General features: G+C 42.8%; 1 protein-coding gene across 6 annotated transcripts in view; it reads right to left on the minus strand.

Moving 5' to 3' along the window:
* The window catches only part of tnrc6c2 (trinucleotide repeat containing adaptor 6C2), a 52,758-nt gene that overhangs the window by 11,518 nt on the left and 24,305 nt on the right, over positions 1 to 16,935 (minus strand). For 5 of the 6 annotated variants that reach the window (XM_086211256.1, XM_086211255.1, XM_086211258.1 and 2 more), the window contains 11 exons: positions 16,822 to 16,935; positions 7,335 to 9,791; positions 5,744 to 5,947; positions 5,039 to 5,205; positions 4,830 to 4,907; positions 4,620 to 4,677; positions 4,248 to 4,390; positions 3,703 to 3,849; positions 1,920 to 2,060; positions 1,207 to 1,326; positions 103 to 186 (listed from right to left, as the gene is read on the minus strand). The exon at positions 16,822 to 16,935 is cut by the window's right edge and continues 291 nt beyond it. In XM_086211256.1, the coding sequence (XP_086067382.1) occupies positions 103 to 186; positions 1,207 to 1,326; positions 1,920 to 2,060; positions 3,703 to 3,849; positions 4,248 to 4,390; positions 4,620 to 4,677; positions 4,830 to 4,907; positions 5,039 to 5,205; positions 5,744 to 5,947; positions 7,335 to 9,791; positions 16,822 to 16,935 (3,713 nt within the window). The remainder of the gene's footprint in view (positions 1 to 102; positions 187 to 1,206; positions 1,327 to 1,919; positions 2,061 to 3,702; positions 3,850 to 4,247; positions 4,391 to 4,619; positions 4,678 to 4,829; positions 4,908 to 5,038; positions 5,206 to 5,743; positions 5,948 to 7,334; positions 9,792 to 16,821) is intronic. The other variant, XM_086211259.1, reaches the window with a different exon arrangement.

Consider the following 16,935-nt stretch of genomic DNA (forward strand, 5'->3'; position numbering starts at 1 on the left):
TAACAGTAATTGGGTCAGTGCTCATGTGGAATCACACTCATGAAATGTGTAAACTTGAATTTCATACCTATTGTGAGTGCAATATTGCAATTCATGACTCACTTGCTGCTCTTGTTGTCTTATGGGGCCGGAAACATTGCGTTGCGCCTGCATCATCTGCTGCTGGATTTGTAAACGCTGGTACGCCTGAACAAAGAAGTAAAACACATTGATTAATGAAGAGGAAAATTATAACAACAGATACCAGTCAATGGGTGGCCTGGCTCAGAGGTAGAATGGGTGGCCTGGCTCAGAGGTAGAATGGCCGTCCAGCAACCAAAGGGTCACTGGTTCAATCCTCAACTACCTCACTTCAGCTCAGGTCAGGTTGGTTTGGCCCCGTCTCCACTGGCCCCAGCACGGTACTAACCGGTACCATTTTGGTCCCTACTCCGCTGGGGTTCCAAGCAAGCCAAGTGGGGACTAAAATGTGATGTAAACACATAGCGGGGTGCTGACTGGGTAACTTACCCGCTTAAGTCGTCCACTTCATATTATCTTAGCCTCATCGGAATACTGGTCGATCGCTTGGTAAAGTCTTTAATATTTTACTGAGGTGTTCTGTTTTGCCGCTTGAAGCCTTGCCTGTCTGTCCTCCCTCACTTTTAGTTTTAGCAAAAAGCGCTGACAAAGCAACAGCCATAACGCTGCCTCCGTGTCGTCCATTGTTGTTGTTGTGTCGCACACATATTATGCCGGGGAACTCTCGGCCGGTGAGTCCACCCATACTGACGTGGTACCCAGTGCTAGTGGAAACGCAACCTAATTGCTCCTGATGGGCCTGAGATGGACTGGCGACTAAACTAGGGTGAACCCAGCCCCTCGCCCAATATCAGCTGAGATAGGCTCCAGCACCCCTGCAACCCTTAATGGAAAAGTGGTATAGAAAATGGATGGATAGATGGATACGAGTCAACTGCTTCCATCACATTAACCTCAAGTTATGTTTTAACAAACACAAACTTTGGAGAGTTGAAGATTATTAGCTAATTTTCACTATTTTCTTTTGTCTTTTTGTTTCAGCCAATGGTGAAACACAGGTTTTGGACATAGACAGGTTTTGGTTTTGTGTTCCTTCTCTTTAGAGCCTTGGTGACATATTCTCTGCCTCAAGCCTCCATGTACAAGCTGAGCTACAAACACAGCGGGACAGAGGGACTGACTCACCATTTGCAGTTGCTGAAGTTGGTACAACAGGGTCATTTGTTGAGGGTTTATTGGTGAGGTTAAAAGTGCAGGGTTCAGACCAATGTTTTTTGCTGCAAACTGCAAGAGCTGTGCTTGGACCTGGAGGGAAGGAAAGAATGAGGAAGCAGAGAGGAATGATGACATGTTTGTCATGGCAAATCACAAGAACTGCACAAGAGCAGCTTCAAGCGTGCATGTGAGCAGCACAAGGAGAAAAAGGACCTGCCAGAAAACTTTTGCAAAGCCACATGTTTTCCTTATTTCTAACTTGGGATTGTGCATTTTCCTGTCTCATGACGGAAAATAATGAGTGTTGGGAGCCGGATATAATGTCAAATGTAAGAAATTAAAAATAATAGAAATGAGCTACATAATAGTTAAATAACTGAATGAAAGACCAACTTCCCTGCACCTGAATATATTCCTGCTGCAGTCTTTGAGATAATGACTTATTATGGCCTCACATAATTTTGATTATGAATTGCTTTGTAATTGTAAGTGTAAAACAAAAAAAGATAAGCAAAATCATTGTAAGCCATTTATATTTATACCACAGTTCCGAGTCATAAAATCCTTTTCAAGAATATCTAAGCTGCTTAGATTAATCGCAGCGTCAGGGGACAGTTTTGAATGCGTCTGTAGAGTGATGAAAAAAATAAACCTGTTCAATGATAATATATTTGTTTATGTACCTGAGGGGAGAGAAACTGAGGCACTTGAGCACGTAGACTAGGCTGGGAGGAGCTGAGAGGTGGCACTGGTGGCTGGGGAGGCTGCTGCTGCATGGCCCGCGTTTGTGCTGCTCCACTGCTGCCAAACATTCCACTGGGTATCTAGGAGCAGGAAGTATTTTAGACATGGGGGACTAACCGAATCATGATGATAATACAGAGGACCCATTCACCTAAAACCAACAGTACCAGATTTTGGTACCTGAATACATCTTGGTGACTGTGACTAAGACTTTCTGATTCATCTTGAACACAACACACCATAGGAGCTTCATGATGCTACACCCCCACAGCTTTTTTAATGGAGAGCATTTATGAGAAGTCGAAAGTAGTTAAAAAGTAGCAAGGTATTTCAAAAATTGATGAGCAACCAGTGCCATGGATGACGATAACTCCAAAGAAGACAACGACACAGTATCAACAAAACCATGTAAAGTACACAGGTTATTAGTTTGTTTAATGTTTTTTTGGGATTTAAGTTATTTTATTGTCATGGCTGACACTAACTTGACTGAAACAAACGTGAGAAATTGAGATATTTGGACTTAGAAAAAACTGAATTTTTGTTACAACAGGGGGGGGGGGAAATGGACCACTGAGACCACGTTGATTTAAATGGGAATGGTACTCAAGCCTTTTCACATACTGTGTAGATGTGCTGTGAAGAGCTAAGACACTGAATTGGGAAGTGTAATGTGAATGTTTCTTTTTGACCACACCATTAAAGAGCTACAGAGAACCTCAGGCCAAGAGCTGAGAAGTCAACTGTCAAGTTACTGTGAAAATAAAATGATTCATTCATCACATGAATGGGTACACTTGAACTGGGAGGGGGAAAAAAAGAAACTTTCAAGTGGACTAACAAGCCAATTTTTTAGTTTGTGATATTCTTAAACCACACAGCAATTTCTAAAAGCATTTCACACAGCAGCTAGATGTTAGATCATGAAATTGTGACCATTTGGATTTTTTTTTAAAGGCCAGAACAATGAAGCCAGTAAAAAGCAGCTCTATCCATTTCATGTTAGAGAGGTCTCTCTATTCAGTACAGAAAAAAAGTCTGTCAGTGCTTTTGTTTGGGCTTCAAGGACATACCATCGCTTTTCTGGGCCATGGTAGCCTCTGGCAGTGATATTTGATAAAGAAGAACTATCTGGTTTCAATGAACACTTCAGGCAAGGTCATACACACAAAACTGAGCAGTAGAAAAGAGGAGATTTTGGAGTGCATGTGGGTAAAGAGGTGTGAGTAAAATGAATTCAGCTAATTGTATCAGTCTCAATTGGTTTCAAGGATACTATGTTTTTCCCCTGTTACCACTGTGGTTTGATGTTGCCAACTTCCTGCTGCTGTCATACAGAATTTTTGATCTTTATCCAATCCTAAATATCTCAGATGGTCTTTGTGTTATATTACAGTCATATTTCAAGATGTCATGGATACAATTTTAAATAAACTTAAATATCTCTTATAGCCTACATGGATTTCTTAATTTACTTGATGGACAGTTGCTTGTCTCACCATTGTTAATCATTCATCTATCTTTCATAGACACAAACTAAGTATATCACCTCATTGCTTTGGATGCTGCAAACTAAATACGATGCAAAACGTCAAATGTAAGTGCGCTAGATGGTCCATCACATCAATTTATATAAAGAATGACACAGGAAATGCAGTATAAACACTAAAAAATACTGTAGAATTTATAGTACCTTCTTTAAAGTCAGTGCTTAGTGCATACCTGTCTGTTGTTCAAGTTTTGCATGGCCAGCCCCGAGTTGCCCTGTCCCAGACCCTGGCCAGGAAGGCTACTGTTGGCCAGGGGGAGCTTCAGGCTGGGGGAAGGCAGAAATGGTGATGGGGGGGCATCATCTGATAGAACACCATCCTGGAGCAGAGCGAGATCAATGGGTGACAAGAGAGAATAGGTAACAAAAGAAAAGAGGGGAAAGGGCAAGGTTGGTGAGAGTAGAGGGGAACAAAGAATTAATAATAATACATTACAAACAAAGTAGCAATAAATGAGTGTGATAACATAAACTTTAAAACCAATTCTAATAAATATTAGTATGTAGGATTCATTGCTAATTGTGTTACTGATGCTAATCCAGAGGAAGAAGCATTTTCACTGGGGGTGATCCTGATTCAATCACTAAACAAACCAGAAACCTGCAACTGCCAACATTTTCCTGCTACTTTTCTTTCCAGACATGATGGCTTCAGCTGAGAATTTGCATTTAACATTTATTCAAGCTGGAATGGCTGTTTAGATGCTTCATTCCACACCTTGTCAAGAAAGGTGTTGCGGTCGGAGGGGTCTTTGGAGAGCGCAGAGGGCCGACACACCAGGGACTTGTTTAGGCCGTTGCTGTAATCAGACATGCCCACGCTACGCTTGTCCAGGTCTGTCTTCTTCTCTAACAGAGCACCTGAGAGCACAGAGGAAGTCAGTGTACAGTTTAATTGAATGTAAGCAAGAATGAGTAGCTTGGCATCTTTCCTTGTTAAATTATGGGTGCGTAGCAAAAATTTTGACTGATGCTATTGGCTCCTTGAAGTAAAAGCTGTAGATTTGTGTGGTTACATTTATACAAAGAATAAAACTGCATTATTACTTGTAATAACACACAACCAACACAGTGATGCTACTGAACTTACTCATGGCCTGGTCAAGGTTCATGTTGTTGCTCTTCAAAGCCTCCTCAGCAGGGTCTCTCTGCAAAACATGGATAACTTAAGTCGGTCGCTGTTTAACCGCTGAAAATATTCAGACATTTTTGTCCACCTAAATATTTTTTAACAGTTTTCTGTTGGGGAAAAGCTCAACAATGTTGTGTGTCAGTCTGAAGCCTAGCTTTGCTGCCATACCGGAAAGCCCATGTCAGTGAGCTGTTTGATGAGACGGTTCATAATCCAGGTCTCATCCGGCTTGTTACCCATCTTCCCCTGAAAGCACACAAGCAAGACACCTTGTGTTCAATTTTAACAGAAATATATTGTGTTTGGATGGCAATAATTTCAATGATCAATATTTTCACAATCAGCGTGATTTAGGATTAAGGTGAGTGGATTCTGACCTTGGTTGCGCCCTTCTTGGGTCCATTGCCCCAGGAATTGCAGGATGAGCTGCTCTCCTGAGAGGTGGGGCTGTTCCACATATCCCCATCCTCAGTGTCCCATTGGCCCGTAGACAGACCCATCTCCTCCCCTCCAGTGCCCCAGCCATCTTGCATAGGTTTGGGACCTGAAGATGAGATGCGGGTACATCAAAGATAGAGTGAGATTTTAACATATAGTAAAAAACAAAAATCAAAAAGCTAACTGGTTAACAATTACTGTATTTTATAACCTGTAATGTATACTATCAGCAAGCCGTTTCAGTGCGAGCAGCAAGTAACTGTCTACCTGACCACTTGGTATCACTGTTTTTGTTTATTTAGTTTGTATTTTCCCATGCAACTCCAGCAGTTTCCAAAAAATTAAACTGATAGAACAAATGAGAGATACACTGAAATATGCAGTGTCAATGACAAGCTATGCATGTGGCTACAACTAGGTATGAGTATACATATTTAATCTATATGTAAAAGTGACAGTGCAGATCAATGGAAATTTCAGCTTTTACATCCATGTAAATGTGCCATTTAGCCAGAAGGTTTATTTTCATCTGTGGTCCCTGGCAGGTCAGTACACAATACGATAGTTACATAAAACATTACAGCCACATAAATAAACTCAATTACATCTGTGCACATGCTGTATGATCCATATATGGGTGTTACCTGGCTTGCAGGGTGCAGAACCTGGGGGTCCGCTGCCCCTGCCATAGGGTCCAGAGGGCTCATGGCCACCATCTCCCCATCCTCCGACTCCCCCCGGTGGCTTGCCCCAGGCAGAGGTGCCATTATCCACAGCTGACGTTGGAGCTGCTGGCTCTCCCCAAGCAGGCTCTGACTTAGGCTGAACACTCGGAAGTTCTCCCCACCCTGGATATTTAGATTAAGAGATGATTTAGAAAATGATGAGGCGAGCCCCAGAACAGTAGACCCTTCACAGGTCACCCGTACTCTCTGGATGATTTGTTAATGGTCTATTCACAGGTCAAAGCTCATCACAGCCCCCCCCAAAAAAGCTAAAATGCTAAGTTTTTGTTCCCAGAAGTTAATACACTAATTACTTTGATTCCATTGAAATTTTTAAATTATAGAATCATGTTTCATGTATGTATATATGTTTTCAATGCCAGTGTGACCACCTATTCCAAAATATTAGTACACTAAGTAGTAAGAATCTGAGTTAAGGATATGTGTGGCCTCAGTGGCATCTTGACATAAATATCATATTAAACTATATTTGTTTCTTTTTACTCAAAACCACTTCATGGTAACCCAAGCAACTGCGGGCTGTCTCCTCTCTATGTCTATGGGCCTCTTTTGAGAGTGACTATACAGTATGTGAATAACAACAAAGATTAAGAGGAGCAGCTCACTATGAGTAAGTGGATAATAGATAGTACTTTCACAAAATACGGGTTTGATCCTTGCAGGTGGCTATTAGCTACATGATTTTGACTTTTTTTCAGTTAACTTTTGCAGTTTGGTTTGATTTATGCAGCAAAAATACTTGGATAGCACTGTGAAAATTTTAATTTGAAAAAGAAACATGATGTCCAAAATCTAGCCAAGTATTACAAGTCCAAACCACCATGTGTGAGCTGATCTACCAGTTCATGGTGTGTGTAGTGCAAAAAAACAATCAGCAGGGGGCAATGGTTTCATACACAATCAAAAGGAGGGGAACGTGACGGGCCCTTAACTCTCATAGATCTATATGCACGGCCTTTGTCTGCTCAATTCTTATTTGAACTGGCTGCACTAAATTCAGCTTGCAGGGCAAAGTTAATTATGCGTGTATGTATAACAATTTAGATGCCCCAATACCTTGGGACTATCTACTTAATCACTGTGAAAGAATTCTTCTTAGAAATAATCCACGAATGGCCAAACAATCCTTGTCAATGATGCTTTTACTGATGATTAAATCTTTTTATGTGTTTTATGTGTGACAGACTCAAATTAACTTTGCCCTCTTCCATATTTCATCTGGTTCATTGTTAACATCAGCTCTAAAGCCTAGTATCGTTCAATAAAACAAATAAATGCTGTCAGTTAAAAACTTCAGTCTCAAATACAGTTTTTTTTTTTTTTTTTTTTAATTGTGCTCACTACAGTTCTTATAAAGACTCTTGTGACTATTGTGCTGCTTTGGTTTTATCAAGATTCAACCTTTTATCGCAATTACAAATATATCAAAAGTCAAATTTCAAGTCATTTCACAAATTTGAATGTAAGGCCATGAATCCTATTGTTTTACCTGGGTTGGCAAGGGGCGTTCTACCCTGGGGGCCAGCATTTGGGTGTGGGGCACCATTATTGGGTGACCCATTGTTGTTTCCATGGTGTTGCAGATGAGTTGGGGGATGGCCGTGGTGGGGATGGTGGTGCATGTGATGTGTGTGATGGTGATTGTTGTTGCCAGGGCCAACAGACTGATTGTTGTTATTGTTGGGCATAGCCATTCCACCATTCTTAATGGGAGGTGGGCCGCTGTTGCCAGGGTTACCATTAGGATTGTTTCGATCCCACATGTTGACTGTCTTGTTGTAGGTGCTGGGATCACCCCAGGTGGATGTTCCATCATCAATCTCCATCTTCCTGCGGATGGAGGGAGGGGAAGGCTCTTCCCAGCCAGTGGGCTCCATGCTCTGGTCCTGTTTATTGACATTGCTCCAGCCAGAGGGGTTTTGCTTCACAGAACTAGGACCACCCCAAGAACCAATGCTGCCACCCCCTCCACTGCCAGTGCTACTACTGCTGCTGCTTTCCTGGGGCTTGGAAGAGCCCCAGCCTCCCTGCACTGGACCGTTGGCACGTGAGGTCTCCCCCCAGCTGCTACTATTCACAGAAGAAGCAGGCTTGCCCCAACCTCCTCCTCTATTTCCTCCTCTGGGGCTTTCCTTCCACCCGCCACTCCCTCCATTTCCTCCTTCTACTTCCCACATGCTGTTGGAGGACCCATTGTTCTTGACCTCTCCATCTCCCCAATCTCTTGTGCTAGAGCTATTGGAGCCCCCATTACTGGTGCCCCAACCATGGGAAGCATTTGGACCCTCTCCCCAATTAGTAGACTGGCTTTTTGCCAGGCCATTGTCCCAGCTGGGTGACTTGTCTTCAGAACTCCAAGATGGTGTGCTGACACTTTTAGGACCATTGGTAGGTAAAGGGTCACCCCAGCCACTGGTGGTACCATTAGAGGATTTGTTGAGAGATTGTGGGGGCTCACCCCATCCTGATCCAGTCTGGGTTGGCTGAGGTGGAGGGGCTCCCCAGCCAGGAGATGATCCTTCACTCTCAGTTTTTCCTCCAGACCCATGCCTCTGACTGGGAACAACACTGGGGTTAATGGTACTTCCATTGGTAGATGAGGGTCCTCCGTTGGAGCTAGAGCCTCCTATGGTTTCTGAGCTGCTGTTGCTCTTCGCATCATCAGAGTTCACCTCTTCCATCTCCCATACAGTGTGCTGTCGGATGGGGGTCTGTCCCCAACCCGAGTTACTCAGCACCTTGGGGTCCAGATCTTGTCGGGGTAGCAGAGGTGCAAATTCCATGCTGGAAGACCTGTCTCTGTGGTGGGATTGGCCTTCACTGCTATCCCCACTACCCTCACTAGCTGGAGCTGTTCCAGTCTGCTGGCCCCAAGAGCTAAGTTGTTGCTCTTGACCTGAACCACAACTACCAGCATCAACTGAGTCCCAACCTTTAGATGCATCTCCACCACCAGAGGTTTTTCCCCAGTCACCCCAGCCGCCACCACTTCCACTACTTCCACCACCACTGCCTTGGCGGCCCCAGGCAGAAAGGCCCCCAGAAGGAGCTGCGTCCCAGCCTGAGTCCTTGGGGGAGTCAGCTGCCTTGGTTTCTCCACTACCCCATACAGAGCTGCCTGTAGTGTCCCCATTAAGCTGGGATGATTCAGTGGGTGATTGGCCTCCCCAACCAGTTAACCCATGAATAGGGCTCATGGGCTCCTGAGCTTGCTGCTGTTGCTTAGAATGGTTTGGTCCATCAGTGTTAAGGTTAGCAGGTTCCATATTGAAGGACAAGCTCGTGTTGGTTGAGGGGCGCTGCTGATCATTTTCATTAGCAGCAATCATGCCAACCCAACCTCCTCCGCAAGTATCTGCACCTCCCAGGTTCCCATTTCCATTAATACCTGGTGGGTGAGATGTGGAGTTGGACACCCCATTAGGGCCGATTACATTTCCACCACCCTCATGACCCAGAACAGGCCAGGCTGATGGGTTGGCATTAGGATTGAGGTTCAAGTTAAAATTGGGAGAGCCCCAGTTACTGGGTGCCCCCACTCGCCCACCATTCATACCATCTTGTTTTGCATCCGAGACCCAGCTTCTGTTACTAGCTAATGTATTGGCTGATCCAGGTCCTGTCATCATGTTATTGTTAGATTTAAGAGAGGCGTAGTGGGCCTGCTGGCCTGTGGCACCTGTGGCCATACTCAGAAAACTACTGCTACTGGTGGTAGTGACAGCACTGGTGTCAGGGTTGGAGCTAGCTGAGCTCAAGGGGCATTCTGGTGCAGCAGGGTGGCTGGGGTCACTACTGCGGCTAATGGAGGGCCAGGCTTCTGTGTCACTTCCGTCAATAATCACTTTGTCCCAGCTGTTGGCAATGGAGGGGCTGTCAACCTGCAAAGAGGCTCCCCAATGACAGTTCTCATACTGGGAAGGAGGGCCACTCTGGAAGGATATGTCTAAAGAGAAAGGAAAGAGGTAGAGAAAAAGGAGAACAAAGGAAAAGAGGAAGGTTTGAGTAACAGAAATAGATAAGTGGGAATAACATCAATTGACAAGACAGGAGAAAAAGATGTGCAAAGGAGTAAAAGTGAAAGAGAAAAGGAGGAAAGGGTGGGGAGAAGCAAACATAGATTAAGTTAAACCGAGTAAGGAACATTGCATCATACAGACCCTGTTCCCTGGATCAATTGTAACTTCTTGGTTGGTTACTGCTCGCTATCGGCCATGGCAGAATAGATGGTTACACTTACATGTTCCACACTCCAACACACAATCAGAATGCACAGCCAAGTGTACTACATGTCATATCAGCTACAGCATATCCATATATCCTTGCCCTGGTGCAGTCAGCCAAACAGAAACAGGGAGATGGAGCTCTTGCTTTCTTTCCTTTAACCCACCTCCTTTCTCTTGCACTTCTCTTTCCAACTTGTTTCCTCTTCCCCCGCTGTCTTGTTTTAGTACTTCCTCACTCTCTAGCTGCCCTTATTTGTTATATTATACCATTCTATCTCTGTCCATGCCTCCTTCTCTTCCTTTCCACCCCCACATCTTTCCTTACCCTTTAATCCCCCCCCCCCCCGCTCTCCTCTAACACCCAGCAGTGAGAGGCACATCTGTCTCCATTGTGGCGTCGTTGGCTGTGGCTGTGAAGGGAAGCCCAAGTGGAACGCCGCTCATTTATTGGAATGAAACCAGGACGGCTTCTCATCCATCACTCCCTATGCTCCACCAGGCTTACTCCTGATCCACCATACTGTGAAACGATAAAACACTTCTTCCAAGCCTGTGCATATGTTCTCACTATTTGCATATATTGTACTTAATGCTATATATGTAAACTGTCCCTTTGATTGTGTTTATTTACAGATATTTTTATCTCTTTCAGGGATCTACAGGCTGAATGGAACTATTATCCTACTAAATGCAGGTCATCTTGATCCACATGGTCAGTACCACTCAACCAAAAACCTTGGGTGTTTTCCCAGCAATTTTCTTATCAACACCATACTGTACACAAGAAATTTCATTAGGCAGAAAAGCATCCCATCAGAGGAGGAGCTAATAGGGGACTGATTTAATGCTGTAAGGGGGTAATCAATCAATAGGAGGCAGCTAGTCAATGATCTTATTAATGCTAGTGGGTGAGAGCGGGGAAGTTATTGATCCAGAATGCAAACAGCGAGCCAGCCTTGTGTAATGGTCTAAAAACAATGAAAACCCATGCTCTAAAGGAAAAGGAGTAAACTGAAAATATATAGGCATCGCTTTTGCACAGCGGTAGATGTAAAATAATCACAATTAACATATTCAAATGAAAATGTATGCCCTCACTAAGATTAATTTAAAGATTAATTTTAAAGACAGAACATATATTACAGTGTCCTTTTCAACAAGCACACTAACCTTTAATTATTCGACCCATACTCTGTCATATATTTGCCTTGTTTGGTAGTGCTTGTACCTTCTATCTTTTTTCCATGGGCGAAAACACTATAAGTTATCCTGGATAATAATAGTAACTTGAAGGAATCCATCATGAGGTACAGACTCAGTGGTGAAAACAATTAAGTTAATTTTTTTGCAGTCTGCAGACACATAAAAATTCTGACTGATGTCCCGTTCATTCACCAACACTACAGTAAAGTAAATTTACAATCAGTTTTACAAGGAAAAAAAAACAATATGGCAGAGAGGATCTGTCATTACCGAAGTAAGTGAACCATCAATAAAAGCTCTGATTGACAATGTTCATGCCAAAAATCATGCCTGCACACTAACATGACCAATGCAACATGCAATCTTGTCACAAAATAACCAATGCAGAATCATTTTGAAATATTCAAGATGTGACAAACAGATAGACATAAATAAAGAAAGACAGATACAGATAAAGGATTTAGTGAGCACACAGGGAAGTAGGTAAGTTAGGTATAGTTTTGGGGGTGAAATGTGAATATCTTATCCATGTCTATTGCTGTCAAAACTGCTTCCCAGTCCGATTGTAATTAAAAAAAAAAAATCAAACAAAATCCAAACAGATGGCTTTTTAAATACCCATGCAAGTCATCAATGGCTTGTAGGTGTTTTGTTTTGTTACATGCAGAGAAAAACATGAGTATCATAAAAAGTTACTCATGTTACTCCCTTGCTGCCTAGTTCTAACTGTCAACGCAAGATTTCTGGGCAAATAGTACCGCCATTTTGTCAGACCTGAACCATAGCCAAGAAGCTCAGAGGATGCAGCCTCAGGAAAATTTTGCAACCCAGTGAGTGTCTTCCTTTCCCCCTTTGTTTCGCAGTCTCATTTGCACGTTTTATTTCCTGACGGGTGTAAAAATGGGTTACATAAGTTAATCAAAATCTGAAAAGCTGCCATCTTTTATCACTCCTCTCGCAGACAGTGTAAACAAACCAACTTTGAAACACAAAACCCCACATAAAACAAAAAGGAAAGGGAGTGGAGCGTGCGGTTGCCAGAAGTGGAATAATGGGTACACCAGTGTGAGATTAGTTACAGATCCACACAACAACTGGAAACAGAGAATATCGTCTTAGTACGTCTGCAGCAAACTACTCAGACCACAAAATCCTCTCAATGCAAACACACAACTGCATGGCTCAGCTGTACCCCAGACCATAGTTAGTGCAGCATGCGCACTACTGGTTTGCATTATACAGAGTACGGGTTCATACTGTTGTGTCTACATGTATAAATACATACATCTGTCTGCACGTGCAAACTAAAGCAAAACATCTTTTTCCTTACAACCCTGACAGCCTCTTTCAACTCCCTTGCCAGACATTCCAACCAAAGGATCTTGCTGATTCTTGGCAAGGCAGCAATTTGGGGGGTGGGGGGTTAACACACACTCAACATGAAAAACAAAGAAAAGGGGACAATTATTTCCATCCACCATTTGCAGTCATGTGACAGTAATGTAGTGCTGCCTTCATTCTGGTTGCAATTAGGAGGGCAGCCACTGATTACGAATTGTGAATGAAGAGGGTCAAAAATAAAAACAAAAGGGTCCTTTGTGGCCACCCTATGCTTTCAACAGGCAAGTAAATGTGCAAGCCGTGCACAAATATATGAACCTGCTCTCTGCAAACATGCTGGACTAAAGCTGAATGATAACAAATGCGTCCTGAAGATGAGCATACCAGCAGTGCTCAAAAATTACATTAAAGAATAGCACAACACAATGAAGCTGGTTGACTTCAGCTTTCCAGAGTTGAAGCAGAAATAAGCCGGAGATGAGCTCTGATAATGAGACTAGCTGCCTTCATAGAAATGGGCAGGTAGCCAAGAATTAAATGCCTCCCCTCCCCTTTGAATCAAATGAAAGGCAGGGTGACAGAAATAGGGAGGGTAGAGATGGAGAAAAGTGTGTGTGTGTGTGTGTGTGTGGGGGGGGTGGCACTTGCAGTGGCAAGGGATAAGAAAAGAAGATGGTGAGAGAGAAAACACAGGCAGATGAAGTGAAGCAGTGTGTCAATATATAGATTCTTATTTTGTGTGTTTCTCTGTGAGGCAACACGTAAGATTAGTTTTCTTAGAGCAAACTGCTGGGTGACATGAACCTTAACCAAAGCAAGGGGAGACATTTAGTAGTCTTTTGTGCGCAAATGGACTCTCTCCATCTCCCTTTGAGGGGAGCTTTACGCCCACTTGGATCAAAGAAGGTATGCACTTGTTTTTCCGGAAGCACAGAGAAAAAGAAAGACCGAGGGAATGGTCACAGGAGAGTTTAAAGTCATCCTTCATGTCTGTTTACCTCTACAGAGGGAAGGGAGAAAATAGAAGAGCGATGGTGACTTCTACAGTTTCCCTGACAGAGGTTGGATTAATGAAGCCACTAGGGGGTTGTCTCACTAGTGTTCCTGTGTGTACGCTTGTCTGTGTGTGTGCAGCCTGAGCACATGGGGCAATATATACCTTACTGATTTCACTGGAGCAAAGTAGTCTTTTGATTTAAGAACATACAAATATAAATAAATATTTATATTAATATTTTATAAAATATTTCAGTGGGACTTTGATCACTTAATAGTACAGTGTGTTCAGAAGTAATTTTTCATAAACTGTCAATACATTTTAAGAGAAAATTCCACACATATAGTTTCTGCCTCATTTAGCAAATCATTTTGAATAAAAACAGAACTCTTTTATGCCTTCAGACTTCTGATTTTACGAAAAAGAAATCTGCTCAATAGACAACCCTTTAATTGCAGAAGCAAAGGACGCAAATGAAAGAGCCAAGTGTGTTAACAGCATGCCTTATGGCTACATGTGCTGTCTGGGTGACCAGTTAACAGCTGTTGGGTTGCAGTTCCCACAGTCTTAAAAGACCCCCACTTCAGCACCTGCTACTAGGGAGCCTGTCTGGACGGCTGCTGGCTGCCCTGGACTACTTAATGGTCCCCAGTCAGCTGGAGAGACGGGGATGGTGAGTGCCACAAGGGGGTGAGGGGGACTAGGGGGTCTGTGATGTTTGGGAAATTAGATGGGGGGTTAGAGAGTAGAGGCTACATGGGAGTGGTATGAATACCCTTGAATCTAGAGAGGGTTCCCATCCAGTGTTTGAAGATGAAGCAGAGTGCGTGCGTGCGTGCGTGCGTGCGGATAGCCTGTTGGAATGTTATATATCACACACACTTTGCACATAACCTGATCTGATAATTATTCAGTAATTTCAGCCAAAAAGATGTGTATAATTCAATAACACTGCCACATGGCTAGCTTAGTATAAACAACTGTGTGTATATAAATTCTCCTTTAAACTGTGAGCCAGCTGGCCTGAAAGGCAGACACAGATCTGACAGGACACAACTAGGTCAAACTAGTGTGCTCCCACTGCTGCATAGCCGCAACATCAATGTACATGTGTTTGTGTTTGCATGTTTGAGTATCAGAGTGAGGAAGAAATCACAACCCTTCAAGCCACAGTAACCTCAGCAATGGTTCACAGGAGTGTCCTAAAAACAGAGTACAATGTAGACTGAGAATGGAATGTTTCTGTCTTTACTTGCAGGAGGTGCACATAACATGACATGCAATTTTGATGTAAACTGGACACATTTATCTTGAGAAAAGCTATATATTTTCACACCTGATGAAGGCGGATGTAGCTCTTGCCTTGAAGATTTAATGAATTCAATGGATTTATTTTACACGGTTCAAATAAACCAGAGGCTTATATCTTCAGAGCAATGAGTTTCCACTCTTTGAATCATGCATGCCAGAATCATTGCAACAACAAGGCCACAAGCTTGCGGCTATTAGCTGAACGGATAGGACGGAACAGGCTGTAGTTAGGAAGCCTTTGGGACAAGAACATGAGAGAGGGAGGTGGAAACCTAGCCAAGGGCTTCTCTGCCACGTACTGAGTTGTACTGAGAGACTCCTGGGAAAAACCAGGGCAGTGTAAAAGCTTAACAGGACAGCTACTTCTGGACTAAGACTTATAAAAGGATGTTATAGGATAATATACTCAACCAGGGCTCTTAACTAGTGTAGAACCTGAAGGGAAAATATATTGTTTAAATATATATCTCCTAAAGACTTAGAGGAATTGCTTGTGTTGTGTGAGTTAAGCCTGCAGCCAAATTTAGCTGGCCTGCAGCTGAGCCTGTACTCAACAGCTGATCTCAGAGAGGAAATATAAACGGAATGGGAAGTTTTTGGCCCCTGAGCTCATAACCAATAAAGGATCATGAAGAATGAATGCAGGAGGAACTTAATTGATCTTAATATTCAAGTTTAGCCACAGAGACTAGGTGGCTCACACTAGAACCTATTGCCTCTATAATGCTGACGACTGGAGCTTGAAGTCTAGCTAGCCAGGCACCATAGCTGCTGAAGATGTGTTTACAGAGTACCCGCTGTTCTCCATTAGTGAGTTTGGAGTGAGAAGTAGCACAGAACAGCAGAAAGAGACAGAGAACATAAAATCAACAAAAGATGTCAGGAGACGCTCTTGCTAAATCCTGCTCAAAGACCCAGCACTGTGTGCACCATCTATGTGGCTGTGCACATTGTCTGAAAAATGGTTACAATTTACTATTGAGACAAACTTGCAAGGACATACCTTAAGTAATAGGCAGGGATAATATACAAAAAAAAATAAGAACTGTCCAAATCCAGCTGCAACTGTGAGATAAATATTTCATGGCCATCATTTATCAACTGGTGAATAGAAATATACACAAGCTAATGCACAAAGGCAGCCTCAAGGCAGGTTGAGCATAAGTGATCTTAAGGGCCGCTGGTGAGTTCATTAAAAGGCTACCACTAGCTACAGAGGTCTAAGAGTCTTTGTCCTGTAGCTGGAGAAAAGAGTATTTCTGCAACTAAACCATGTTATTCTAAGTTGCAGCAAATCACTGAATCACAGCTTTCCATTAGGTGCTGTTATTGATGTATACTGTATAAATAAAGCTATTACTATCGTAGATTTTGTGAGTACTAGGATTCAAACTTTTGGAAAGAAGCACACAGCTATACTGGGTCTTAAATTGGTCAGCCTAGCTAAATAATTTTAAGAGTTCTACCTCATAAATTCACAGCTGCTGACAAGTGGGGAAGTTGTAAAACTATGCTGACCATAACAGACATTACTTATTGTGACTACAATGCAGAAGATTAGCCGTACCATGCATCTGTTTCAACGCAAACTAAACCCAATTGGAAAAGCAACTTAATAGTTGACTTCATAAGGGATCCTGAGAATCCTCTGAGTAACTCTCTGGCTTGTATGCATCAAAATGCAAGGATAATGCAATAACAATGATTAAAAAAACAATTACAGGCAAGGATAAAGACGCACACAAACCAACCAACCAAAATTCACCAAGATTAATGCTCTACAATAAAATAATTCACACACAACCACCACTAAAATGCTCAAATATATAGCTCTCATATGAGAATTGTAAGGCAGGGCTTTAAAAAAAAAAAATCAAAAACCAAAAACACACACAAACCTGGGTGTTGTTTGCCCGGAGTGAACCCAGCAGAGTTTGGGGTAGAGCTGCTGGTACTCGTAGAAGAAGAAGAGTAAGATAATGAGGGCGAAGAGGAGGAAGAAGAGGAGGAGG

This window comes from Aulostomus chinensis, chromosome 8 (genome assembly GCF_037954235.1).
Source record: "Aulostomus chinensis isolate RoL2024-O1b breed Wild chromosome 8, RoL_Achi_v1.0, whole genome shotgun sequence".
Classification (NCBI taxonomy): Eukaryota; Metazoa; Chordata; class Actinopteri; order Syngnathiformes; family Aulostomidae; genus Aulostomus; species Aulostomus chinensis.